Raw genomic sequence first — 27,038 nt, forward strand, 5'->3', positions numbered from 1 at the left:
TTACTTAAATTTTGAAAGATTGTGATGTATTTTGTTGCTTGTTCACCATTTGTCCAATATAGTTAGCTGTGGGCTACTTGTATTAAACAGCTGGAGTTCATCTTCTTTACTGGCTGCTGTTGGGACCATTGTATGTGCTACTGTCTGTCTCAGTAGAAGGCATCAGTTACCTACTGTATTCCTGTCACAAATATAAAGCAGTGATCTAGCAAAGGCTTTCTCATATGATGTCTCTCTAAAGTCAAAAATACAAAAAATAAAAACACACATGACAAAGCTCTTTTAATCTATGCCAAAATGTAATTATTTCATATACAGACATACATATTTGGTCAAATGTACAAGTATACTGTAGGAACAAAAACATATTCTTATATTTTGTCTTTTTTATTTTTAAGTATTTTTTTAGATAAGAGAAAAAACATTGAATTGTCACATCAGATGCCTATACTGTAGGTTTTCCATAGGTTTAGCCATAATAGATCCAGAGTAATATGTGACCTGACCCACCAATTTAACCCATTACTTCCAATTTTTACTCACATTATTAAAATCCTCAGTAATGTCACTTTACAATGCCAAACAATTGCCTTATGAATGCCAATGAGACCAACACTTCTACATTAGATGTCTCAAGTTACGCTAAGTAGTAGTCTTTGTCACAGCATATAAAAAGTGCTGCAAAGCCCTATGTGTGAGCGCCAAGATGCAAAGGTGCAAGAGGGTCCACGCCATGCAAGTTTCAGCTTATCCGCTTGGTTGCTATTGCGGTGTGAATTAAACTACAGCACTGTATACAGTACAATAGCGTTCCCTGACTGTTGGTCATTCATTTCCAGTACAGATGTAAATAATCTCAGAGACTTTATTTAATAAATTTTTGTGTTTCCTGTGATACTTTTATTTTTACTAACATAAACGCTCATTAGTATAGAGAGGAATACAGCACACACAGTGTACTGTATATGAGAAAATATAAAATCCATATAATACCCCTTTAACCCGGTTTGGGGCCTGGTTCAGAGCCGGACGCTCTGACCAGAGCGCTCGCTCTGAATCAGGGCCCTCCTCCATTAAAATGGAGCGTCCTCCTGAACGCTTGTATAGCTGTGGGTGACCACCCACAGCATATACGAGCGTCCAAAAAGATGGTCGCGACCATCGCGACCATCGGACTGCGATAGGGTCTCCCTGCCACAAGCCCTGGAGTGATTTTGGCTCTATCAGAGCCAAAATCACTCCCACTGACATCACTAGTCATGTCAGTGGGGCCGACTTCAGACGGTAGGCGTTCCCATGGGAACGCCTCCGTCTGGCAGGCACGCCCCCGGCATGCCCACCAAAGGGGGCGTGCTGTCAGTCACCATCGACAGCACGCCCCCTTTGGGGCGAGACCCGGAGCGACAGCTTGGCTGTCGCAGTCCGGGTCTCGCGCATGCGCACGACGGAGCTCCCTCCGTCGTGCGCATGCGCAGTGGGGAACATCGACCCATGTGCGAGCGTACTGCCGCTTGCGAGTGGGTCTGAATGACCCCCTTGGACCTTGGACAATGAAAATGGGTTGTAGCCAGGGTTTCAGTACTTACACCATACTTCCCTACTTTTGAAAAAGCATTTCAGGGAGATTGTGAAAGCAACACCTATGAGCGCGGCAGTAAAGTGGGCGTGTACTGCTACATCTGAGAGGCGTGCCATTAACTTGGCTTACATCCAAATGTACACGAGCCCCAAAGTAGTTAGTAAGTTCTCCTTATTGATGAAAACACACTGATACTTTTCAGAGCTTGCTCATGTTTTGTGTTTTACAAGTAATTTCATATAAGTGGCCAAGAGAAACCTTATATGAAAATCCATGTAGGCATAGGGATCGTTGTGCCTTATAACCAATGCAGGGAAATGGCACTAATTATACCATTTGAATGTATATTGCTCTGATTTTTTTTCTTCCCCAAAGTATATAACAACTTTATAATGGGAGTAAGTTGCAATCAGGGAGAGATGGCAAGTATGACTTACAAGTGATGTCAATGAAAACCAAGCAGCACTATACCACATAATTAGACAGGCAGCAATTACACTACTATCAAAAATAGTAAAAAGAAAAACATCATAATATAAACAAATCAGGGTTATTATGAGGATTTAGCATACGCACTGCGCTAGGGAAAAAGCTATTGTGCAATCGTTTTGTACGTGAATGCACAGCTCTAAAGCGCCTATTTGATGGCAACTTTTCAAAGACCACATGGTAAGGATGGCTAGGATCTACTAAGATAGATTTAGATTTCTTCAGGAGCCCTTATCATAGATGTCCTGGGTGCATGGTAGCACAACTCCAATTATTCTACCAGCCGTCCTAACCACCCGATCTAGCGCCTTATGCAGAGCCGTAACTATATTTTTTGGTGCCCTGTGCCAGAAAGAGCATTGGCGCCCTCCTCATTTTTCAAAGGGACATAATACACCCAAAAAAGGGGAATGGCCTCATGAGGAAGGGCCAGGGAAGAGATATGGGAGGCCAGTAGATGCTGGAGATAAAATAAGAGGAAGCTACAAGTGAGAATGATAATAAACAGATATTTGACAGGCCCAAACAGCGCCCCCTGACCTGTGGTGCCCTGTGCGATGGCACCGGCCGAACTACCCTAGCTACGACCCTGCCACAGTACAGTTCCCATACCATACGACAATCCTGTAGATTAGAACACTTTCCACAATACTGCGATAAAAGTTTAACAGGGTCCCTCTGCTCACACATGCTGAGAAGAAGGCAGAGTTCAGAGCCCAAGTCAAAGTGTCTGAAATGAAAAAATAAAAAAATTTAAAGGATGACCCTATCTCAATAGTCAAACCACCCAGGCAGACAGGGGCCTTTGGCAAAACACTGCGCTTCCTAAAATCAACAACCATTTGGTTTTCGACATGTTTAAGAGTAAAGAGTTCTCCTTGCTCCACTAAAACAATCTGACAACCTCAGTTCTGTATGTGGGTTCATCCCCATTGTTTATAAAACCATCTGTCATCCTTAGCATTGGACCCAGGTGTTCCATCTAACAGTAGACCCATGGAGATGATGTCATCTCTAAGAGCTACTGTGTCTGCCAATCAAGTCCTCTTAGGCATAACCTGGGTCTTCATGTCCCTGGATCCAATAGGATCCCTCCCAGCACCCTCCTTGGAGGACCGAGAAAGCTATCCTTTGCGATTTTCTTCATGCATACCGACATAACTAACGAAAGGTGGTGGGATGCATCACATCTCAAATGCGATGCGTCATGCATCCCACCCACAATGATGATACCAACTCTGATTTCATTGCTGTCGCTACGGTGTTCTCACTACGGTACGTGTGTCCTGTGATATTTTAATGACGAGCAGAGTAAACTGGCACGCAATAATAGAAAAAGTCACTGATAATGTCAAGTAAATTGGCACAGGGTACCCGCTCATTGGTATAGGGGAAATGCCACACACACAGTGTACTGTGTGTGAGAAAATAAATAACCCAAATGACAGATATAATGATGGTACCCCCCTAATACCAGCGCTGTCACTATGGTGTTTTCATTACGGTATGTGTGTCTTGTGATATTTTTACTGATGAGCAGGGCGACAGTGCATTGCCTACAGTATATTGGCCACAGTAATAAAAAAAGTCGCAGATAATGTCAAGTAAATTGGCACAGGTACCCGCACTTTGGAATAAGGTGAATGCTGCACCCCTATATTGGCGCACGCTAATTGAAAAGTCACAACCCACTCATTGGTCGCTCATTGGTATAGGAGGAATGCCGCACACAATGTACTGTATATGAGACAATATAAAATACAAATAACAAGTACAATGATGATTTATACATCCTATTACACGTTGTTTTAGAATAAGGGGTTCACACAATTATTTTCAAAACTTGAACCGCTTAGACCAGAGTTAAGAACTAGTCTATGGTGTACAAGATGTTGTTAATTACATGTAGTGATGTATTCACAAAATTAACAACATGGTTTTTAGAACACATTCGTGATTAGCTCGGGAGGGCACAATATGTCAAGATTATAATTTAACAATAACGATGGAAATGTAAGAAAACTACTGAAGACAAAACATTTTGTTTATTCACTCAGGTACTAAATACTGTACAAGTATAAATTATGCTTATAAAACACTGCAAAACATATAATTAATTATACCTAAACGCAGCTGAATGTCCCATCATATAAATATAAGGGATGTAGTCAGAATGCCAACGTTCGGGAAGCCATCTGACGAAATCCTGGCGTCTAAATCCCAATCCAAATATACATAGTAATATTTACTAACTCAAGGCCTTAAGGAGAAGACTGAAATTTAACTTTGTGATAACCATGTGTTTTAAATAGTACACTTATTATTATTTTAATGTTGTTACTAGGATGGGAAACATGTTCTACAAGACTCAGGGACCACTTTTCTGTGTTTGGTTCTATAGGAGTTGTATGTCTTGCTGTTGCTATGCGTGTTTAGTACTGTATGTCGATTTACACCTTGAAAACCATTGTTATATATCTTCCTCTGATGCATTAGAGCACAGGTTCTCAAACTCGGTCCTCAGGACCCCAAACAGGGCATGTTTTCCAGGTCTCCTCACAGAATCACAAGTGAAATAATTAGGCCCACCTGTGGATCTTTTACAATGTGTCAGTGAGTAATGAACACACCTGTGCACCTGCTGGGTGACCTGGAAAACGTTACCTGTGTGGGGTCCTGAGGACCGAGTTTGAGAACCTCTGGATTAGAGAGTAAGAACATCAAACATAGGCCCTCATTCAGAGCCGGACGCTCTGAGCAGAGCGCTCGCTCTGAATGAGGGCCGTCCTCCATAAAAATGGAGCGTCCTCCTGGACGTTCGTATAGCTGTGGGTCACCACCCACAGCACATACGAGCGTGCAGGATGATGGTCGCGATGGTCTTGACCATCGCGACCATCGCCAGTGCGACCAGAAGCCTGTGGTCAGGTTTTTCGACCACAAGCCCTGGAGTGATTTTGGCTCTATCAGAGCCAAAATCACTCCCACTGACATCACTAGTGATGTCAGTGGGGCCGGCTTCTGCTGTCAATCAACATCGACAGCACGCCCCCTTTGATCAGACACAACGAGCGAAGGAAAGTCCTTCGCTCGTCGCGTCTGGCGCATTCGCACGACGGAGCTCCCTCCGACGTGCGCATGCGCAGTGCACACCATCGACCCACTTGCGAGCGGACAGCCGCTTGCGAGTGGGTCTGAATGAGGCCCATAGTTTGTATTTTGGACATTGTTTAAGAAAATTGTATCACTTTTTACATATGCGTTTGACTCTTTTTACCCCTAAAACATCAGAATACCTTGTTGTATTTGTCATTTTGGATTCATTGTTAGCCAAAGAGACACACAATGTAAGCTATTTGTATGTCTCATCTCAAAGGGCCTGATTCAGAGATGGACGCAGTTTCCATGTTCCTGCAGTTGACAGATTTTTGCTACTGCGCATGTGCAAAAAGTCAGAGAAATCCTTAGTGTGCAGGTGAAATTTGTCCAATGGCAATAGCAATTGTGTACGGCATCGCTAACACTCGAGAAGGGGTATGCGATCCCAGTGCGTTTCAGGGTGGTGACTGGGAGGTGACCTAAAGTGATTGCAAAAAGGGTCTGTTTCATGGTTGTTAGATCAGTATCACAGGCAGGTCTGGGAACGCTGCTCCGTTCCCTATTGCAAATCCACAGCTTCAGAGGCCATGTTTAGATGGACTTGAGGAGAATATTAAAGAGTAGACCCTAAGGTACCACAAATGTCAATGGTGCAACCGATGTTGCGTCAATGTTGGAGTATTTACAATCTCCATCGCAAATTCACAGACCACGCAGCCTGATAGTGGGGGTCTCAGCGCTCGTGCACTCAATCACATCATCCCACATAAAAGTAAGGCTGAGATTAGCATATTCCCGCAACCGCTATTGCAAGAATGGCTGCTACCGTGAGTGCATGAGCAACCATCTATGAATCAAGCCCACAGTCCCCTAAATGAAGACTAAGGGGTAAATTTACTAAGAATCGAGTTTGGTCGTGTTTTTTTATTAAAACTCTCTTTGCTTCGCCGAAACTCTGGTGAAAATTAGTTTTCCGATGGTGAAGCAGATCGAGATTTCTCCCCCAAATTGCCAGTTTAGATGAGATTACTTACCCGAGATTGCAGTGTTTTCTCTCTGCAAAACTCACCAGAGCAAGCAGCCTGCACATATCAGTGTGTGCTTTACCTGTTAAAGAAGGGTTCATTTAAAATAAAAATTTACGTGGGGTCACCCCCCCAAAAGCCTAAACAGCCCCGGACTTGTCAGCCTGTCCTGGTACCTAAAGTTACAGGGAACAAAACAAGTAGGGTTTCACCATAATTTAGGTACCAGCACCAGGCTGCAGGGCCAGTCTTGGTTTTAATTATTATAGGTGGAAAAAAAATTAGTAGGGGTCCCCCTATAATTAAAACCAGCACCGGACCCAAAACGACCAGGGTGTAATGCCACAGCCCGGAGACCCTATTACCGGGTCTCCAGGGCCAAAACATTCCCACCCCAAGTCGCTCAGGCCAAGCCGAGGATCTCAGGGAAGGTGGGGACCCCCCAAAAAAGGGGTCCCCCCTTCTCCAGAAACCCAGGGCTTGGTCTGAAGCCCGAGGCTCTTTCCCGCACCCCTGGGCTGTGGGTACGGGGGAAATAAAGTGTAATATCAAAATAAACTATTGTATTTTACAGTGGAACTACAGGTGCCAACATGCCTGCCCTTCGGCACTGGTGGAACTACAAGGGCCAGCATGCGGCTGGCACCCGTACCTCCACTGTAAAATAAATAGTTAAATTAAGACGCTCAGGCCAAGCCGAGGATCTCAGGGAAGGTGGGGACCCCCCCAAAAAGGGGTCCCCCCTTCTCCAGAAACCCAGGGCTTGGTCTGAAGCCCGAGGCTCTTTCCCGCACCCCTGGGCTGTGGGTACGGGGGAAATAAAGTGTAATATCAAAATAAACTATTGTATTTTACAGTGGAACTACAGGTGCCAACATGCCAACATGCCAATTCAAGGTTCTTACATTCACCTACAAAGCCCTCACCAAATCCTCTCCCGCATACATTTCTGACCTTCTCTCCCTTCACACTCCCACCCGCCCACTTCGCTCAACTAATGCATGCCGCCTCTCTTGCCAACTGATTACTTCCTCCCACTCCCGCATCCGAGATTTTGCCCGTGCTGCTCCCTACCTTTGGAATGCTCTCCCTCTCCCTATCAGACTCTCCACCTCTCTACAAATCTTCAAACGGGCTCTCAAAACCCACTACTTCATCAAGGCCTTCCAGCACTCCTCCTAACCCACCTCATGCTCTTTCCTTCCTATCTTCCCCTTCTGTGTTACGCCTGTCTGTCTGCCCCTCCCCTTAGAATGTAAGCTCTCATGAGCAGGGACCTCTTCCCTCATGTGCTTCACTTTACATTTTCTTCTACTCTCTACTCCCCATTAGGGCACCTAACACGGGACCGCCAACTCCCGGCAGCTTATTGTGAGTGCTTTAATCACTATTTCAGCAATGTATATAAGTTGTGTCCCTGTCCTGCACTGTAATGTACTGTAAGTTACTTGTTTCTTGTTCACTTATTAGTTCTATGTACTATGTAAGGCGCTGCGGAACACTTGTGGCGCCATATAAATAAAGGATAATAATAATAATAATAATAATAAGACAGTACACACACACCGTATACAGTAAAAGTTTAATACACACATACCTCACTCACACATACTTACCTGCTGCTAGATGTTCCCATGAAGAAATCCATGAGGAATGACCTGCAAAAAAGATCCTATACTCACCTCCATCCTCGCGCTGGTCTCCATAGCATCCAGGGGGGTCTTCGCAAAAAAACAAACCGAGTACCCGATCCATATACTTACCATTAGCGGTGTATGTGTGTGACCACATACTCTGCTAACCGGCTCCTGACTGTTCAGTGAGAACCATCAGGAGCCGCCAGCCAATCAGCGCAGGCTAACTGTAGTGCGGCCGCTGATTGGCTCCAGCTCCTGACAGTTCCCACGTGGGCTGTTCAGTGAGTCAGGAGCCGGAGCCTGGGGTTTCGGGAGACGGGGGACCCCCTGTGATCCCCGGCTTGGCCTGAGCGACTTGGGGTGAGTATGCTTTCTCCAGGCTGTGGCATTACACCCCGGTTGTTTTGGGTCAGGTGCTGGTTTTAATTATAGGGGGATCCCTACGCATTTTTTTCCTCCCATAATTAAAACCAGGACTGGCCCTGCAGCCTGGTGCTGGTACCTAAATTACGGTGGAACCCTACTTATTTTGTTCCCCGTAATTTTAGGAACCAGGACTGGCTGGCAAGTCCGGGGCTGGTTAGGCTTTTGGGGGGGACCCTATGTCATTTTTGTATTATAAAAACACTTTATATTAGGTATACAGGCAGAAACATACACAAATAACACTGATCTGTGTATGTTTCTGCCAAACTCGCAGCTCAGGAGGTGAGTGTTTAAAACTTCATCTTTTTCATGTAAAGTACTTCCTAATTTGGCCGATGGTGAGTTTTTTCGAGTTTGCAATCTCACATGAGTTTTAACAGTGAAAAGAGAGAACTCACTTCCAAACTCATTCGAGTTTGTCTTTAGTAAATTTGCGAGATGAAAAACATGCCTAAACTAACGTGAGATTGCAAACTCACCCAAACTTGACTCTTAGTAAATTTACCCCTAAATATATCTTTTGGCTGACAATGCAAGCTTTATAGTACTGTATGTCAATTATTGCTGTTTTACACTGTCATTGTCACTGACAATGTACTTCATGCGGCACACTTCTGTCATTCTCTAATCAAACCGCTATCTGTGAAATAGACAAACTCTTCTTATAATGTAATGTTAGCACCAGTTGCATTAAAATTTCCAGCAAAATGAAATAACAACACTGGGAAACTTGACATAGTTACCAGTGTCACAGTATAAAGCAAGCTTATTTGAGCAAAGCGGAGTAGAGCCATTTGATGTTCAAAAGGAATATATACATAAATTAATAAACATGTATCGCAGACACTGTATTCTACAGACGTAATATTCAACATTCAAATCATTTTTCAATAAATAAATAAAAATAGAACAACATAACGGACAAATCTAACGTGTTTCCATACAATGTAAATCTCCTTAGTAAATGGGAAATGGTTAACCATGCTATATAAATCTCTTTAGTAAATGGGAAATACAGGCCTGAGTAGTAAGTCTTAGATGCTTTAAAGTGAAAAATTGGATTTTAAATGAAAACTGCCTTGAACAGGTCCTGATATGAGCGAGAAGGGAAAGATCACTAGCATAAACATACGCAGCACTGATACAACCAGTAGTAGATCAGTGAAAAGGTTAACAGGAATGTAATCCTCTTACTGCATTGAAAATGTGCATGTGTGGGGGCGGGGACAAGTGACAGCAGATTGTTTATCTGCCTCAACAAATCACAATGACAGATGTAATCTTTCTACAGCAGTACTCAGCCTATTGTGCTGCCATTTGGCCTAAATTTCTTCCTAGTCAACACTTGAATAGACCATGAAAAAAATACTTATTTTTTGCTTAATGTAATAATTCCTCTTGATTACAGGATACATGTATTTACATTTATTACCTGTGTTTATGGTATTCTGCATGTGTTCTAGAATATCTAGCTCCAGACATTTTTTAGAAAACACAAAATTCAAGATGCAGTATCTCAGAAAAGATCACATGAAAGTATCTCATAAAAGATCACATGTAATAATGTCCTGCTTAATTCTATATATCAGTGTTTCCCAGTCTAGGTCCTCATAGCACACTAACAGTCCAGGTTTTAGTGATATCCTTGCTTGAGTACAGATTGTTAAAGAAAAGAACTGAGGTACTAATTAACCACTTAACTGACAAATTTTTTGTCCAAAAACCGCTCCGAAATTGTCGTTTTTTTTTATGATTGAATTAGGTCAGGAACAGTCTTTTAAAACTATTTCAACGCAATTTTTTTTTTAAACACCATATACCATAAAAATTTATATTTTTATGGTATACTGTAGTTCTGGTCATTGACAGCTGTACCATCGATGGCTGATTGGTTCAACCATCGATAGAAACAATCGATTGTTTGACATCGGTTGGGGGCTCCACACACACACACATATATATATATATATATATATATATATAGTTCGGGTTGGTCCACACTCACGTCCTCATAGTTAAATTGCTGGGGTAGCTTACCCAAAAGGAAGTCCAAAAACCACCCATAAAGAACAAAAATATGCAAAAAATGGGGTGCACTCACCAGTCTTCCAATAAAATCCTTTATTTAAATGTTACATAGCAGCAGGTATCATAGTATGTCGACGTTTCGGTCCCAAGTGTGGACCTTTGTCAAGATGTATTACAAAGTACCGACAACCCATTTATACCTTCACAGTACACAGAAACACCACCCACTCTAATTACTAAACCCACCCCTAATTAACAAGTATAACATAGAAACAGACTATAAGCATAAAAACAATACCTGATCTGATGGGTACACACCTTATATATCACATATTAATCTAGCATAAGTATATCCAAGGCATATATATACTTTAGAGTCAATGACAATAACCTGATGCCGCTGTAGAGCGTGGTTAAGCTGTCCAGCCGCGTGCGTTCCACCTAGGAAACACTTCCGGTCGGTGGAGCGCATATCCGGCTGAGGTGTAGTCATAGAAACACAGCATACAAAATAATGCATGTGTCTCACCGATAGGAAGTTTTCCTTTGGTGGAACGCACATTGTCATCCCCTATACTTTAATGTTGTGTGGATGTACACAACATGTCGTCTTTGGCCAGCGACTACTCCCTCTACTATTTGCAGCCGCTGGCAGGACGGTGGGGTGGGGGCAGAGAAAAGGTCAGCACTGATAGCGCTACCTTTGCCCGGCGGCTGCTCTGTCAAGTTGATAGCGCTGTCCTTCTCTGCCCGGCGGCTGCTCTGCTCTGCCATCAGCCGCCGGGCTGCTGCTAGTGGGGTTGGAGGGAGAGAAGGACAGCGCTATCAGCGCTGCCTTCTCTGCCCTGTCGGCGGCTGCTCTCCGGAGGGGGAGGGAGAGAAGGACAGCGCTATCAGCGCTGCCTTCTCTGCCCTGTCAGCAGCCGCCGGGCTGCTGTCGGGGGTGGGTGCGCCTTCGTTGGGCTGTCCGATCACTGCTAGCAGAGATCGGCCGGCCCACGGGGAGGGACAGTGTGCAGAGGGACCAGGAGGTCCCTCTGTGATTGGCGGCTGCTAGAAAATTATTTTCCAGCAGCCGCCCACAGAGCTTTCCTGACTGGTCGTATCACATACGACCATGTCAGGGAAAGCCCAGTCTGGTATGGTCGTATCTGATATGACCATGCCAGGCAAGTGGTTAAGACACCTGTGCTCAAGTATGGCTATCCTTAAAACCTGGACTGTTAGTGTGCCTTGAGGACTGGGAACCCCTGCTATATATGATAACATTTGTACATTTTACATTTTATTTATAAGCTGTTCCTAATAATTATTAATAACAATATTTATACATAGCATTACATGTTATAATTACAACCTGGCAGCACATTTGGTATAATGGTTAGCATTACTGCCACAAAGCACTGAAGTCTTGGTTTTAATTCCCATGAGGGCCCTAACTGCATGGAGATTATATGTTTGTGTGGGTTTCCTCAAGGTACCCCAGGTTCCTAAAAACTGGTTGATTCTGTGTACATGTGGTAGGGAATATAGGGCCCGATTCACAAAGGATCGCAGATGCAATTACGCACGCAGTCTGGCTGCGATGATATGCTAATCCATTGAGATTGCTATACCATCGCAGCACAACGTAGGGACGCCCACCTTACATTACACACATCCGTAATGTTTAGCATGACTGCAAAACCATCGGTAACATCGAGTACAATCGGAGCCTCACGCACACTTGCACAAGCTCTGACCTTACTCAGAAATTGCTAACTTCATTGCACACTGTGAGTACTCAAACTGTGTATGGCATTCCAGTGTATAATTTATGCATGTCCCTGACGTTCAAACGCACTGGCACGCCTGCGTTTTGCCGACCACCCCCCTGTCACCTCCCACAAACGGCACTTCCTGCCAATCATTCTGCGTTGGGCCTTCATAGTCACTGCGATCACAGTCCCGATCGCAGTGGCCGGTTTGCAAATGCGCAATGCGATGCATGTGCAATCGGTCAATTACATGCGTAATTGCAGTTACAATCGGTAGTGAATCTGGTCCATACATTGTAAGCTCAAATGTGGCAGGGACTAATGTGAATGGCCAAACAGATGTGAAATATGTGTGCACTATATAAATAACTGTTCATATATAATATATTAAAATATATTGTTTTGAACTGCATGTTAAATTACATGTGACCTTGACAGGTACACTTAATCAAATTAGTCTTAATTTAAATACTGTTAGATAGTATTATTATTTTTTCAAAACTGTATTATTTTCTAGGAGGCAAATATAATGTTAAATTCATTTTGACTAAATATAGACTAACATGTTCAACTGTGCAGTATTAATGTTACTGTTTTTTTTTAAATAAAAAATGATGGTACTCTTCACATGTGAGGAAAGCTCAGGTAAGAAACAAAAGAGAGGCTTGTTCTCAGAGTGACTTCCATCCAATGCACAGTCTGCAGCAGTATTCCTGTACCCCTGTCCTGTGCACACAGCTATGCAGCACCACGACCTTGTGGTAGTGCCGCTTCTGTATCTGCACCCTACACTCCCTCCCACCAACCCCAGTAGTTTCCATCCGTGCAGCCCTTATTACTGCATTGTATGTAACCCCTGAGCTACTGAGCACACACAGGCACTCCCTCCCCCTTTGCCTGTCACTACACTGACACCAGAAGGGCTACAAGCTGTCAATGGCTTTATACACCTATTCGGTTAGCTGTCATTCATGGTGAATATGACAAAATAGTTTTTCTGTTACATACATAGAGCTATATATATAGCCTAATAATTTGGGCCTTAACACTACATTAATTGAGATCCTTCCATTCATTACTATAGAGGGAGTGCAGGCTTTCCTTGCATTATGTCCATACATGATGCAGCCAGGCAGATGTGAGCCCTCACCTTTTCCTGCGCCCGGCTCAGCTTCTTCTGCACGTTCTTAGCGAAGATGCCTGTCTTCATGTCAGCCATGGCTGCTGGTCCAGGGAGCCAAGTGAGAGAGGTATCAGATGGAGCCTGGAGGCTGAGGGAGAATGAGAGGAGGCGGGGGAGCAGTAGGAGGAGCCGGGGAAGATGAGAGGAAGAGAGTGACAGGGAATAGAGAAATGAGAGGTAGAGAGACAAGATACAATTGTACCCACAATAAAACCACATTTTATATATTATTGAATGAAAAATACTTTGTCATCATGTTACAATGACATGTATGTTATGTTGCACTTAATTTTATTTTTTATTTTTATATATATATATATATATATATATATAGTTAGTATATAATGCAGTGCAGTATGTGTCCTCATTCACCTAGTATTTTTGCATCACGTGGGGCAAGATCCTTAGCATGACATACTGTAGATACTCTGATACGGTTCATGATTCATACTTTTTCCTGATTTTTGCATGCTATTCGCGTAATAGCCCTATAGAAAGTCGCTTATAGTGTACTAGGGGCCTCATTCATCACGGATCGCACGCCTGTGTTGTACGCACCCACTAGCTGCAAAAATATGCTAATGAATGCAATCGCACGGCAACTGCAGCACTATACCAAGACGCCCATCAATTTATAAAGCATGCCCACTTTCCATGACATGTATCCGCAAGTCAGCGAAAACATCGGTAACATTGAGTAACATCGGAACCATTCGCACAGCTGTGGTTAACCTGACCTTACCTCACAAACTGCTAAACTTCCTGTCACCATCTAGAGCTCAGCCAGTGTATACAATCGCACAGGCTTAATTATACACTCCGCCTGTAACGGCGTTCAAATGCACAGACACGCCTGCGTTCCGACGAATATCCCACCTCTCCACCCCCAAATGGTCCCTTCATGTCAATCACTCTGTGAAGATTCTGCATGCTCACTGCAATCGCTTCCCGATTGCAGCGGCCGGATCGCGCACGCGCACTGCGATGCAACCTGAATAAGGCCCTAGGCACACTAGATTAGTACTTTTGCGGCAAATAAATTGTTATAAGGTCGCAGATTGAGCATAATGCTACGTGGCATGAGGCATGATGCGGTTGCTCATATTATTGTCGTATTGTCACATTAGTGGTGTGAATAAGATGCATATTTTACTAAAAGTCTCTGCTAGATTGCTTGGTGCGGCTAAGCCGAGGCACACCAATGGTGGCTATTTACTGCAATTTCAGCAAAGGTGTATGTGGTGTTATCTGTATGTATTGTAAAATTGTGTCAAGTATAAAGATTATGGCTATGATGTTATTGTCCCATATTTGTGCCAATTTATGGGGGAGGGGGGTTAATGCTGGACTGCGGATGACAGTGAGTCCTGGATGTCAGGCACTAGTGGTTGTCCCTGGCAACATTAAAATTGGGTATGACAGGGCTTGCTCAGACCGGTGGGTCACCAATAGCAAAATGTGCTAAAATATTTATTTTTTTCATTTATTTTTACATGATGTCAGGCAAAGTCAGCTGCAAATGCCATTATCTCACCAGCCAGAGGCATCTGCTTCATTCTGCTATTTTTTTCTGTCGCATTTCTGACAACTAAAAAAAATAGAAGTTGTGCACAAATCTACAATAGGTACAGTCTATGGAAGAGACCGTATAGCAGCTCTATGGGATGGGATGGGACAGAAAACGCCTGTATACAATATTACAGCAATACAGAGAGAATATATTAATTAGACCCTATCAGTGCTTTACATTCTTTCTGTATTTTTGTGACTTAGAAATTGTGGCTTATTACATCCAGCGAATTTGACCTTTCACACTGGAAAAGTCAGGAAAGCAATTTGCATATGTGTATGATAACATGATGGATTTCTGGCAGTTTCTCAGCGAGTCACACATACTGCCTTATGCAACTTGCCGAAAAATTGTCAGATTTCCATGACTTCAGGCTGTTAGAGCCCATACACTGGGATAATTGCTGTCCATGGTGCTGATCCGACTGGGTGAAGAAACTGAGTTTTATATTAACACTTTGGCCGTGATATAATAAACTGCGAATTTACAGAAGTTGCAATAATACACTGGCTTTGCTTTGATTGGCAGGAAGCAGTATATTCTATTTAACAAAGCATTTTTGTACTATGACTGGGCTTAATCTGGTCATTTGCAAAAGGAGCTCCCCACAGAGATAGTCATGTGTATGCTAAATGGTTTTTGTTTTTGCCAGCATTAGTAGCATGGATTCTATGAGGACCTGGGGAATATATAAATAAGTAAAAAAAATGTTTTTATTCCCCAAAAAATATTGTTTTATATAGTGGGATTATTTTATTTTAAAAGTCTACAGGTGCCAGCATGCTCTGGCATCCATTAAAATTGTGACTGACAGAGCTTGCTTGAACTTGTAGTTTGCCAGTTAAAGAATCATCTATTCTACTCTTCTAGGGTTATTTGGAGGCAGGGCAGCATTCGCTGCGCTGCTGCACCTGTGACAGGCAGGCTGAAGCTGTCAGTGCAGCTGTGTCATGGGTGCACCTGGCATGGTGAAACTAAGGGGTGGACCGGGCAGCTATGGGCCTAAATTACATTTACCGTATATACTCGAGTATAAGCCAAGTTTTTCAGCACATTTTTTGTGCTGAAAAAGCACCCCCTCGGCTTATACTCGAGTGATGCCGGTTCTCCCGCATGGTACGCAGCTGAGTAGCGTACCATGCGGGACGCGGTGCAGACTGTGTCTCTGTGACACAGCTGCACCGTGTGTGTAGCGCTGACGGATGGAGTTCGGTCAGCACTACACACTGCCAAACACACAGCCGCCGGAGCCGGCACCTGTGTGTTTGTTGTAATCAGCAGCCGATGAGAGTCTATCAGCTCATCGGCTGCAGCTGCTCCCACTGCGGGAGCCACCCCGCAGTGGGTAATGGGAGAGACGTCATGACGACGTCTCTCCCATAATGCAAAGCAGCCGGAGGAGCTGATAGCAGCGGCGGGACCACGAGCGGGGTTTCAGGTGTTTTTTTTTAATTTTTATTAGGACTACTGGGGGCACTACCAGGGGGGATTACTTCTGGGGGCACTACCAGGGGGGATTACTTCTGGGGGCACTACCAGGGGGGGATTACTACTGGGGGCACTACCAGGGGGGGATTACTACTGGGGGCACTACCAGGGGGGGATTACTACTGGGGGCACTACCAGGGGGGGATTACTACTGGGGGCACTACCAGGGGGGATTACTTCTGGGGGCACTACCAAGGGGGGATAACTTCTGGGGGCACTACCAGGGGGGGATTACTTCTGGAGGCACTACCAGGGGGGATTAATTCTGGGGGCACTACCAGGGGGGATTACTACTGAGGGCACTACCAGCTGCTGCATTTCCCAACCTAGGCTTATACTCGAGTCAATAAGTTTTCCCAGTTTTTTGGGGTAAAATTAGGTACCTCGGCTTATATTCGGGTCGACTTATACTCGAGTATATATGGTAAATTCATGTGGATCGGTGATCAATGGGTGGTCCGGATACCTGTTTTCGGCAGGCTACCCCAAATATTTAGTATCCCCCGAATGTATGAAGGAAGAACAGCAGCAGATATCTGTCCGGTTCCTCCATTTCCACATACTTGAAGACCTTAGGGCAGTGGTTCCCAAACTGTGCGCCGCCGCCTGGGGTGCCTCGGACACTTGCAGGGGTGCCTCAGGTTGGTGGTCCAACACCAAATCAAATTCTTTATGGTCAATGTAATGTAAATATGTGCACAAACAGAAGCACAAACCTGTCCACCACCATATAACCAAACCTAAGAATAACAGGTCAGCACAATTTACTTCACTTTACTACTTCACTACATTAAACTTTTGGCTTAGGGGTGCCATGAAAACAATGCTGATGCACTAGGGCGCTGTGATTCAAAAAGTTTGGGAACCACTGTCTTAGGGCATCCTGAAAATGTTTCAGTTAGGCTGGATAAATACCCACAATTGATACATTATAGTTACCTAAGATTATTACAGAAAATAAACTTTTCAACAGAATAAACTCCCTATATAATAAGGACTGAATGTATGCCCGTAACATCTTGGAGAAATTACTCCTACCTATTCTGAAGGAACGGGAGAAATAATTTTTGGTTTTCTATTTTAATATTCACCTATTTATTGATTATATGTTTATGTTAAAATTTAATATGGAATTTAATAAAGGTTATATTGTTTTTGTGTGACCAGTGCACTGCATCACTATCGTTGTATTTTGATACCGTCCCTCCATTTCTTTCAGCATCCACAACCACTATAGGTTTCTATGGGGATGTAATGCTGTCAGATTTACCAAGTTCCGTAATGCATTCTGGAACTTGATCCCCGCAGCTTACACCATCTGAAGATGGTGCAATCTGCTGTAGCCTATGGGCTACAAATCGTAAAACTAACTGGGAGAGGGTTCCATAGGAACCCTCCCCCAGTAATGGCCGCTGTGCATGTGTGGTCAGTAGACTGCACATGCACAGGATCCCCTGCACAGGAGTGAAGAGACCACTGATGTGGTCACTTAATTCCCAGCAAATCACAGGGGTGGGTTCCTTTCGGAGTCCCTGTCGCTGCGGGTGCTTTTTCATACATCCGGGCGATATGATCGCATCCTACAATGCGATCATGGGCGGTAATATTGTGCACAGATCGCATTGCAAATGTGATCATTAATAAATAGGCCCCTGTGAGTGGTGTGCTGTGCCCAAGAAGAGGAGCAATGGAGGAGCTGTTTCTGCTGTGTACCGCAATGCCAGGGTGAGGACCCGCCAAACAGTGAGTGAGAGAGAGAGCTGGCAGCTGCCTGTACCTGACGGAGGTGGGGAGGACGAAAATGTATAGTTTGCAGGGAAAGCCGAACACCCTAGCACCAGCCCTGGCTGGATGACCCCAGATTTTTCCACTTCCAGCAAAGGCTGGAAACTCTTGTGCTGGATTCAATTTGCAAGGTTGAGGACACATTTTTGAAAAAATATTTGAATGCTTTGAACCCAGTGAACATCGCCGGCAGTTTGATTTCTCAGTTTCAAAATTGCTGGAAAATGACTACAACTTGCACTACCTTATGGGTCACCACAAATGTGCAGGCTATAACATTACAGTCTCTGAATACAAATTCAGAATAAAAAGTCTCCAGATAATAAATTCACTAATGTGATTGGAAAATAAATCTCACTTTAATATTTCAGATAACTGAAACTGGTATGCAGTAAATACAATTTGCCATTTTGTTATTTAATAGTTTTTAGTGTGCCTATTTATGTATGAGTCTGAGGGTTAAAAAAGAAACAGTTGGCAGTGTTCCCACTAAAACCTTTAGCCTTGGAAAGAGATAAAGGGCCTGATTCAGACCCACTCGCGAGCGGCTGTCCGCTCGCAAGTGGGTCGATGTTATGGACTGAGCATGCGCACGACAGAGGGAGCTCCGTCGTGCGCATGCGCCAGACACGACGAGCGAAGGAAAGTCCTTCGCTCGTTGTGTCCGATCAAAGGGGGCGTGCTGTCAATGTTGATTGACAGCACGCCCCCTTTGGTGGGCGTGTCTCCCTGACGGGGGCGTTCCCACGGGAACGCCTCCCGTCAAAAGCCGGCCCACTGACATCAGTGATGTCAGTGGGAGTGATTTTGGCTCTGATAGAGCCAAAATCACTCCGGAGCTTGCGGTTGAAAACCTCAACCGCAGGCTCCGGCTCGCAATTTCGATGGTCGCGATGGTCTCGACCATCGCGGCCATCACAATGCACGCTCGTATAGCCTGTGGGTGGTGACCCACAGCTATACGAGCGTCCAGGAGGACGCTCCATGAAAATGGAGCCCGGCCCTCATTCAGAGCATGCGCTCTGCTCAGAGCGTACGGCTCTGAATGAGGGCCAAAGTGCACAGAGATACAATACCAATCAATCAGCTACTAACTGTCACTTTACAGGCTGTGTTTGAAAAATGACAGTTAGGAGCTGATTGGTTGGTACTCTATCTCTGTCCACTTTATCTCTCCCCTAGGCTTTAGTACATAGACCCCTTAATCTGGAAATAGGAGAGTTAAGAGAGTGTTTTGGGAATCATGAAATGCCAGCACAAATCTTCTATGTGGTATTTCTTTTTATTTCTTGAGAATGTGGCTTGGAGAACAAACTAGCTTTATGGTTTAAGTTGAAGAGTAGAAAATTCAAAAAGTATTATACTAAGAATGTGCGTGTCTGAAATTGTTCTCATAAACCATGTGATGGGGAGGAGTGTTACAAGTGTATTAGCCTAAGGAGGCTGGATACCTTAATCAGGCTCTGGCTGATTCCCAATGCTGTCCGTATTTTTAAAGCAGCAATCATTTTAGACAAAACCAAGGTTTTGCCTTTAGAATGATTGCCTCTTTAAAAATACAGGAAGACTTGCAGAAGTTCCCACAGTGGCTGCAAGTCGCACCCTATTACATAAGCCTTCTAGTCTTAGGTGTTTTCAGTGCACATTAACTGTTTTGCCATATGGCTCTTATTCCCCTTTTACACCACAGCTACAACCTGTGTTATTGCCGGGTTAACCCGGGCTTCTGCTAGGTGCAAAAGGGGCCAGGGCTGGACCCCAAGGTTGAGTGAACCAACAATCCAACCCGGGTAGTTTGCAGGGTTTAACACGGGAATGGCCCGTGTAATCCTGCAGTGTAAATTGGTAACCCGGGTCGTCCGACCCAGGTCCCGTTTACAGGATGGAAAGTTCCAGATTTTCCAGCACTTAGAGATGATGTCATCAGTGTGTCTCAGTTTGTAGAGGTAGTCTACAGAAAGACTGTTGATGCCAGTAATGTACAAAGCAAGGCCTAATTCTACAAAATTAGAATTTCACTGATGGTGTGAACCTGAAGCAGTCCACCACAGATTGACCATGGTTTAGAGGCCAAAACCACTTACTGCAATTTACTAAAATGCTATTTGACTTTGTAAATGAACACTGACCGTAAATGCCCTCCATTTTAAAAATTGGTCAAAATGCAGCCAAAAAAATGTGCAAAACCACTATCAAGTAGCAGCCATCTAAAGAGCTGATTGGCTGACTGAGTATTATGTCAGGGGGAACCCATGCTGAGTGTATAACTGTTACCGTACCACCATCCCCGGTTGGAAAAGCCTTGTGCTGGTATAAGCAATGATAGGGGGATGCATTTTGCCACTGGGAGTTATGACACTGCTCTGTGTATTGTATATCAATACATGTTGTATATCAGGTACTAGTATGCTGTCTGTATTATATATCACCAGGACAATCTAAATTTTGAGCACTGGTAGGTTGAGGAAATGTGATTTATTTTTTTTACACTACAAGGAATGTTATATGTTTACCTCACCTACTTTTGTGCTCACTCAACCCACAGTTGTTTTATTCCCACCTACATGAGGCCACTTTCATTATTTTTCCCAGGACGAGGGGAGGGGTGTCTGATCTGGGGTCTCTTTGTAATGAGAACAGGGGAAGGAAGTTTCAGAACTCGAGTCTGCTTTGTAATGAGGTATGGGTCTTTTTATCTGTGATTTGAGTTTCAACAGATTTGAGGTTTGATTGTAAACTGTAAGGGTCTGTTTGATATTAAAAAGGCCACAGGTCAGAAGCCCTCCCCCTCTCACCCCTGCATATAGTATAGGCAATTTACATTGAACACACATTTGATAAACCACATCTGCAAGTATTTTGCCACAAACTTTATTCCACTGACCTGCATTGGTGGATTCCACTTTCATTCCTTCCCCTCCCCAACTAAAAGTTTTCAGCAGACTCTGGTGTGTACACTGATATAACTAGTTTAAAGACTCAAACACAAGATTATAAGGGGGAAATTTAAAGCTAGTATAGAGATAAAGTGAAGAAAGATAAGGTGCGAACCAATCAGCTTCTGTCAGTTTACAAGTTTTGTTTGAAAAATGTCAGTTAGGACGGAGCTGATTGGCTGATACTTTATCTCTCTACAAGCTTTGATAAATCCCCCCCTTAGTTCTTATGCTGGGTACACACTAGCAGGCATATTGGCCAATCAATTGATCGGACAATATATCCGGTGCCCATCGGCCAGTGTGTACCAGCGTTATGTCTGTGAATGACGTAGTTCACAAATATATCGCGTCGACTCTGCAGATATATGTGTCCATCAGGCAGTGTGTAGTGGAGGTCTGCTGACCACCCATACACTTGTAGCAGAGGCCGCGGGGAGCGCCCCGGTCAGCGGAACCCACATCCAAAGACAGATGATGGTCGTTCAGTGTGCATGAACGACCATCATCTGCAGATACAGTGCATCCGGAAAGTATTCACAGCGCTTCACTTTTTCCACATTTTGTTTGTTACAGCCTTATTCCAAAATGGAATAAATTCATTTTTGTCCTCAAAATTCTACACACAATACCCCATAATGAAAATGCGTAAAAAGTTTTTTTGAGATTTTTGCATATTTAATTTAAAAAAAACAAAAATCACATGTACATAAGTATTCACAGCCTTTGTTCAATACTTTGTTGATGCACCTTTGGCAGCAATTACAGCCTCAAGTCTTTTTTAATATGATGCCACAAGCTTGGCACACCTATCTTTGCAGCACCTCTCATGCTCCATCATGTTGAATGGGAGGCGTCGGTGCACAGCCATTTTCAGATCTCTCCAGAGATGTTCAATCAGATTCAAGTCTGGGCTCTGGCTGGGACACTCAAGGACATTCACAGAGTTGTCCTGAAGCCACTCCTTTGATATCTTGGCTGTGTGCTTAGGGTGGTTGTCCTGCTGAAAGTTGAACCGTCGCACCAGTCTGAGGTCAAGAGCGCTCTGGAGCAGGTTTCATCCAGGATGTCTCTGTACATTGCTGCATTCATCTTTCCCTCTATCCTGACAAGTCTCCCAGTTCCTGCTGCTGAAAATCATCCCAACAGCATGATGCTGCCACCACCATGCTTCACTGTAGGGATGGTATTGGCCTGGTGATGAGCAGTGCCTGGTTTCTTCCAAACATAATGCCTGGCATTCACGCCAAAGAGTTCAATCTTTGTCTCATCTGACCAGAGAATTTTGTTTCTCATGGTCTGAGAGTCCTTCAGGTGCATTTTGGCAAACTCCAGGCAGGCTGCCATGTGCTTTTTACTGAGGAGTGGCTTCCATCTGGCCACTCTACCATACAGGCCTGATTGGTGGATTGCTGCAGAGATGGTTGTCCTTCTGGAAGGTTCTCTCTCCACAGAAGAATGCTGCAGCTCTGACAGAGTGACCATCGGGTTCTTGGTCACCTCCCTGACTAGGGCTCTTCTCCCCCGATCGCTCAGTTTAGACGGCCGGCCAACTCTGGGAATAGTCCTGGTGGTGCCGAACTTCTTCCATTTACGGATGATGGAGGCCACTGTGCTCATTGGGATCTTCAAAGCAGCAGATATTTTCCTGTACCCTTCCCCAGATTTGTGCCTCGAGACAATCCTGCCTCGGGGGTCTACAGACAATTCCTTGGACATCATGCTTGGTTTGTGCTCTGACATACACTGTCAAGTGTGGAACCTTATATAGATAGGTGTATGCCTTTCAAAATCATGTCCAATTAACTGAATGTACCACAGGTGGACTCCAATTAAGCTGTAGGAAAATCTCAAGGATGATCAGTTGAAACAGGATGCACCTGAGCTCAATTTTGAGCACGTTTGCAAAGGCTGCAAATACTTACATACATGCAGGGTTGCCTACCTTTAACATTCTCTTCCCGGGAGAAGCCCGGGTAAGAGATGCAGCAGGGGGCCGACGGGGGTGGGGCTTGACGATTTGCGTCATTAAGCCCCGCCCCCTCGCGTAAAATTGTCGCGATTGGGCACAATTTACATAGGGGGCGGGGCAAAATGCTGTTTCATGCAGAATCACAGCTTAAGCCCCGCCCCCTTCACAGAGACCCGCGATTGCCGCGGGTATTCTCCTAATTCTGCCCACTTCACTAGGAAGTGGGCAGAATGCGGGAGAAATGCCTACCCTTCCGGGGGTGCGGGGGGTTACCCGAAAAATCGCGAGCCTCCCGCGAAAACCGGGAGGGTAGGCATGTATGCATACATGTGATTTCTTAGTTTTTTTTTTTCTAATTAGATTTGCAAAAATCTCAAAAAAACTTATTACACGTTGTCTTTATGGGGTATTGTGTGTAGAATTTTGAGGACAAAAATGAATTTATTCCATTTTGGAAGAAGGCTGTAACATAACAAAATGTGGAAAAAGTGAAGCGCTGTGAATACTTTCCGGATGCACTGTATATCTGTTCAGAGTGTACCCAGCTTTAGGGGTCTATTTACTAAGTCGTGGATGGAGATAAAATACAAGCCAACCAGCTACTAACTGTAATTTTTCAAACACAGCCTGTGACATAGTATTTAGGAGCTGAGTGCCTGGTACTTTATCTCCGTTCACTTTACCTTCATCCAAGGCTTAGTAAATAGACTCCTTAGTTCTTATATGAAGTGATTATACTTCCACATACAGTATAACTAAATTATATGTGATATAGAGGAAAGCTGCAAGATGAATATAAAATATAAACTAATGAATTTGTTTCAACCAAATGTGATGACCTGGTGCCTGTTCATTTCATACGTTGAAGATGTTGTTGATGGAAAACTACTGCAAGCTTGGCATTAAAAATAACATCCTGCCACCAACCCCAGGTAGTCTGGTCTTACATAAGGAACAGCTAAATGGGGAGAGATGGAGAATTATGGTTATTGCATTTGGTAAGTATAGCATATAGTATTATAGGTAGACAGTAAAAAGGTCCATAATGAATATGTTGACACTAAATGATCGACATGCAATAGGTTGACAGGGACAAAGGGTCTACAGGTATAAAAGATCGATTAACAAAAGGTTGACAGGGACAAATGGTCGACACACATATGGTCAACACAAAACAATGCTCCACATATAATTTTTTGGTTTGTTTGTTTTTTCAACATTTTTAAGGTTAGGGTTTAGAGGTTAGAGTTAAGGGGCACATCCACTAGACGATCTACTCCCTGTCCAATCTCTAAACGATTTTCCCTTAATTTTTTCCCTTGAAATTTTATCTTTCAGGCTGAACGATTCGCAAACTATTTTTAATAGATCAAGTGAAATTGACCTGCATGTTCGGTTGACTGACGAGACGATCAAACGACCTGCGGGAGCGCGCATCGTTGAATTTTAATGACCAAACACTGCACGATTTATAAATGATTTTTAAACGATTGAATGATAACGACGTCATTATCGTTCAATCGCCTGCTAAAATCATGTAGTGGATGCCCCCCTTTAGGCACTATGCGGATTGTTAGGGTGCCAGAGGGGAAGGTAAGGGTTAGGCACTAGGGGGAGGGTTAGGCTACGGTTAGGTTTAGGCACTTAGGAGAGGGTTAGGGTTAGGCACTAGGGGGGGGGGGTTAGGGTTAAGATAAGGCCGACCATATGTGTGTTGACCATTTGTCCCTGTTGACCTTTTGTCAGTCAACCATTTAGTGTCGACCTATACATTGTTGACCTAATACCTGTCTATCTCTTATACCATACCCATAACATGTAAAGGGCACATATCCTCCTAAAAGAATTAACCTTGAGGTTTAAAATTACTTATAAGCATAGTGTTTGCAGATTTCTGAAGATTGAGACATACTTAGTAGATTCCAAAATGGAATTGTATAACTGCATGTGTGGACACACAGCTCTACAACACAAGAGACCTAAGTTATCATTGTAGGAAGGAGAACCTCCAGCAACATGGGGCTTCTGTGCCAAAATGAATAGGTATCTACAGAATCACTGGTGTAATTATAGGGGCCACAACATCTGCAACACCAAAAAGGACCTGCTGAACATCCTATCTGAAGTCATCTCAAACTGTATTTGAAAATAATGTTGCTCCTTTTCATCCTTCTATGATAATAGACATACCCTGTCTCTGGGTGAAGACATGCATATAATGGATAGGTGGAGAGCAGTGCCATCTTATTTAATATAATTGGCCAGATAGCAATGTGCTGTAGTCGCGGCAAGGTTGCGTGACTTTTCTATAAAATGCAACCTGATAGAAGTGCATGAAAAAGTGGGGAAACTACTCTGGACACCAAAAAATATATAGAAAGCTGTAAGTGGTCATAAGGAAAGTACTGGAGCTTTTTAAAAGCTTTCCTAAAAGGTATCAAATGGCTGATTTATGCATTATTATATTAATGGTGGAAAATGATAGCTAGACAGTGTTTTTCAGCAAATTAAAGCTTTTCCACTATTTGGGGCACAGAAAAATGTTTTAATGTGGTTTCCCAATGTATTTATACACGTTTGTAAAAAGCTGGAATTAACAAATTTGCCACTCATCTGCAAGTTCCAATACAACTCTTCCATCAATACAACACCTCCACATACCTGTCCCAAATCATTTAAACCTCCACATACCTGTCCCAAATCATTTAAACCTCCACATACCTGTCCCACATCATTTACACCTCCACATACCTGTCCCACATCATTTACACCTCCACATACCTGCCCCACACCATTTACACCTCCACATACCTGTCCCACATCATTTACACCTTCACATACCTGTCCCACATCATATACACCTCCACATTCCTGTCCCACATCATATACACCTCCACATTCCTGTCTCACATCATTTAAACCTCCACATACCTGCCCCATTCCTGCCCCACATTATTTACCCCTCCACATACCTGTCCCACATCACTTACACGTCCACATACCTGTCCCACAACATTTACACCTCCAGATATCTATCCCACATCATTTACACATCCACATGCCTGTCCTACATCATTTACACCTCAATATACCTGTCCCACATCATTTACACCTTCACATGCCTGTCCCGCATCATTTACACCTCCACATACCTGTTCCATATCATTTACACCTCCACATACCTGTCCCACAGCATTTACACCTCCACATACCTGTCCCACATCATTTACACCTCCACATATCTGTCCCATATCATTTACACCTCCACATACCTGTCCCACATCATTTCAAACCTCCACATACCTGTTCCACATCATTTACACCTCCACATATCTACCCCACATCATTTACACCTCCACATACCTGTCCCACATAATTTCAAACCTCCACATACTTATCACACATCATTTATACCTCCACATGCCTGTCCTACATAATTTACACCTCCACATGCCTGTCCCATATCATTTACACCTTCACATGCCTGTCCCGCATCATTTACACTTTCACATGCCTGTCCCGCATCATTTACACCTCCACATGCCTGTCCCACATCATTTACACCTCCACATACCTGTCCCACATCATTTACACCTCCACATACCTGTCCACATCATTTACACCTCCACATACCTGTCTCACATCATTTACACCTCCACATATCTGCCCACATCATGTAAACCTCCACATACCGGTCCCACATCATTTACACCTCCATATACCTATGCCACATAATTTACACCTCCACATACCTATGCCACATAATTTACACCTCCACATACCTGTCCCACATAATTTTCACCTCCACATACCTGTCCCACATAATTTACACCTCCACATACCTGCTACACATCATTTACACCTACACATACCTGCCCTACATCATTTACACCTCCACATACATTTCCCACATCATTTACACCTCCACATACCTGCTCCACATCATTTACACCTACACATACCTGCCCCACATCATTTAAACCTCCACATATCTGTCCCACATCATTTACACCTCCACATACCTGTCCCACATGATTTACACCTCCACATAGCAGTGACGTGCG

At 43.8% G+C, this 27,038-nt stretch overlaps 1 protein-coding gene across 1 annotated transcript in view; it reads right to left on the minus strand.

Annotated features, from left to right (window-relative positions):
• The window catches only part of AMPH (amphiphysin), a 289,944-nt gene extending 276,650 nt beyond the window's left edge, over positions 1 to 13,294 (minus strand). The window contains exon 1 of the mRNA XM_088478141.1: positions 13,191 to 13,294. Within this exon, the coding sequence (XP_088334267.1) occupies positions 13,191 to 13,259 (69 nt within the window). The 5' untranslated portion in view covers positions 13,260 to 13,294. The remainder of the gene's footprint in view (positions 1 to 13,190) is intronic.
• Positions 13,295 to 27,038: the final 13,744 nt, after the last annotated feature.

The sequence above is a fragment of the Taudactylus pleione genome, unplaced genomic scaffold (genome assembly GCF_031769625.1).
Source record: "Taudactylus pleione unplaced genomic scaffold, aTauple2 ptg000208l, whole genome shotgun sequence".
Classification (NCBI taxonomy): domain Eukaryota; kingdom Metazoa; phylum Chordata; class Amphibia; order Anura; family Myobatrachidae; genus Taudactylus; species Taudactylus pleione.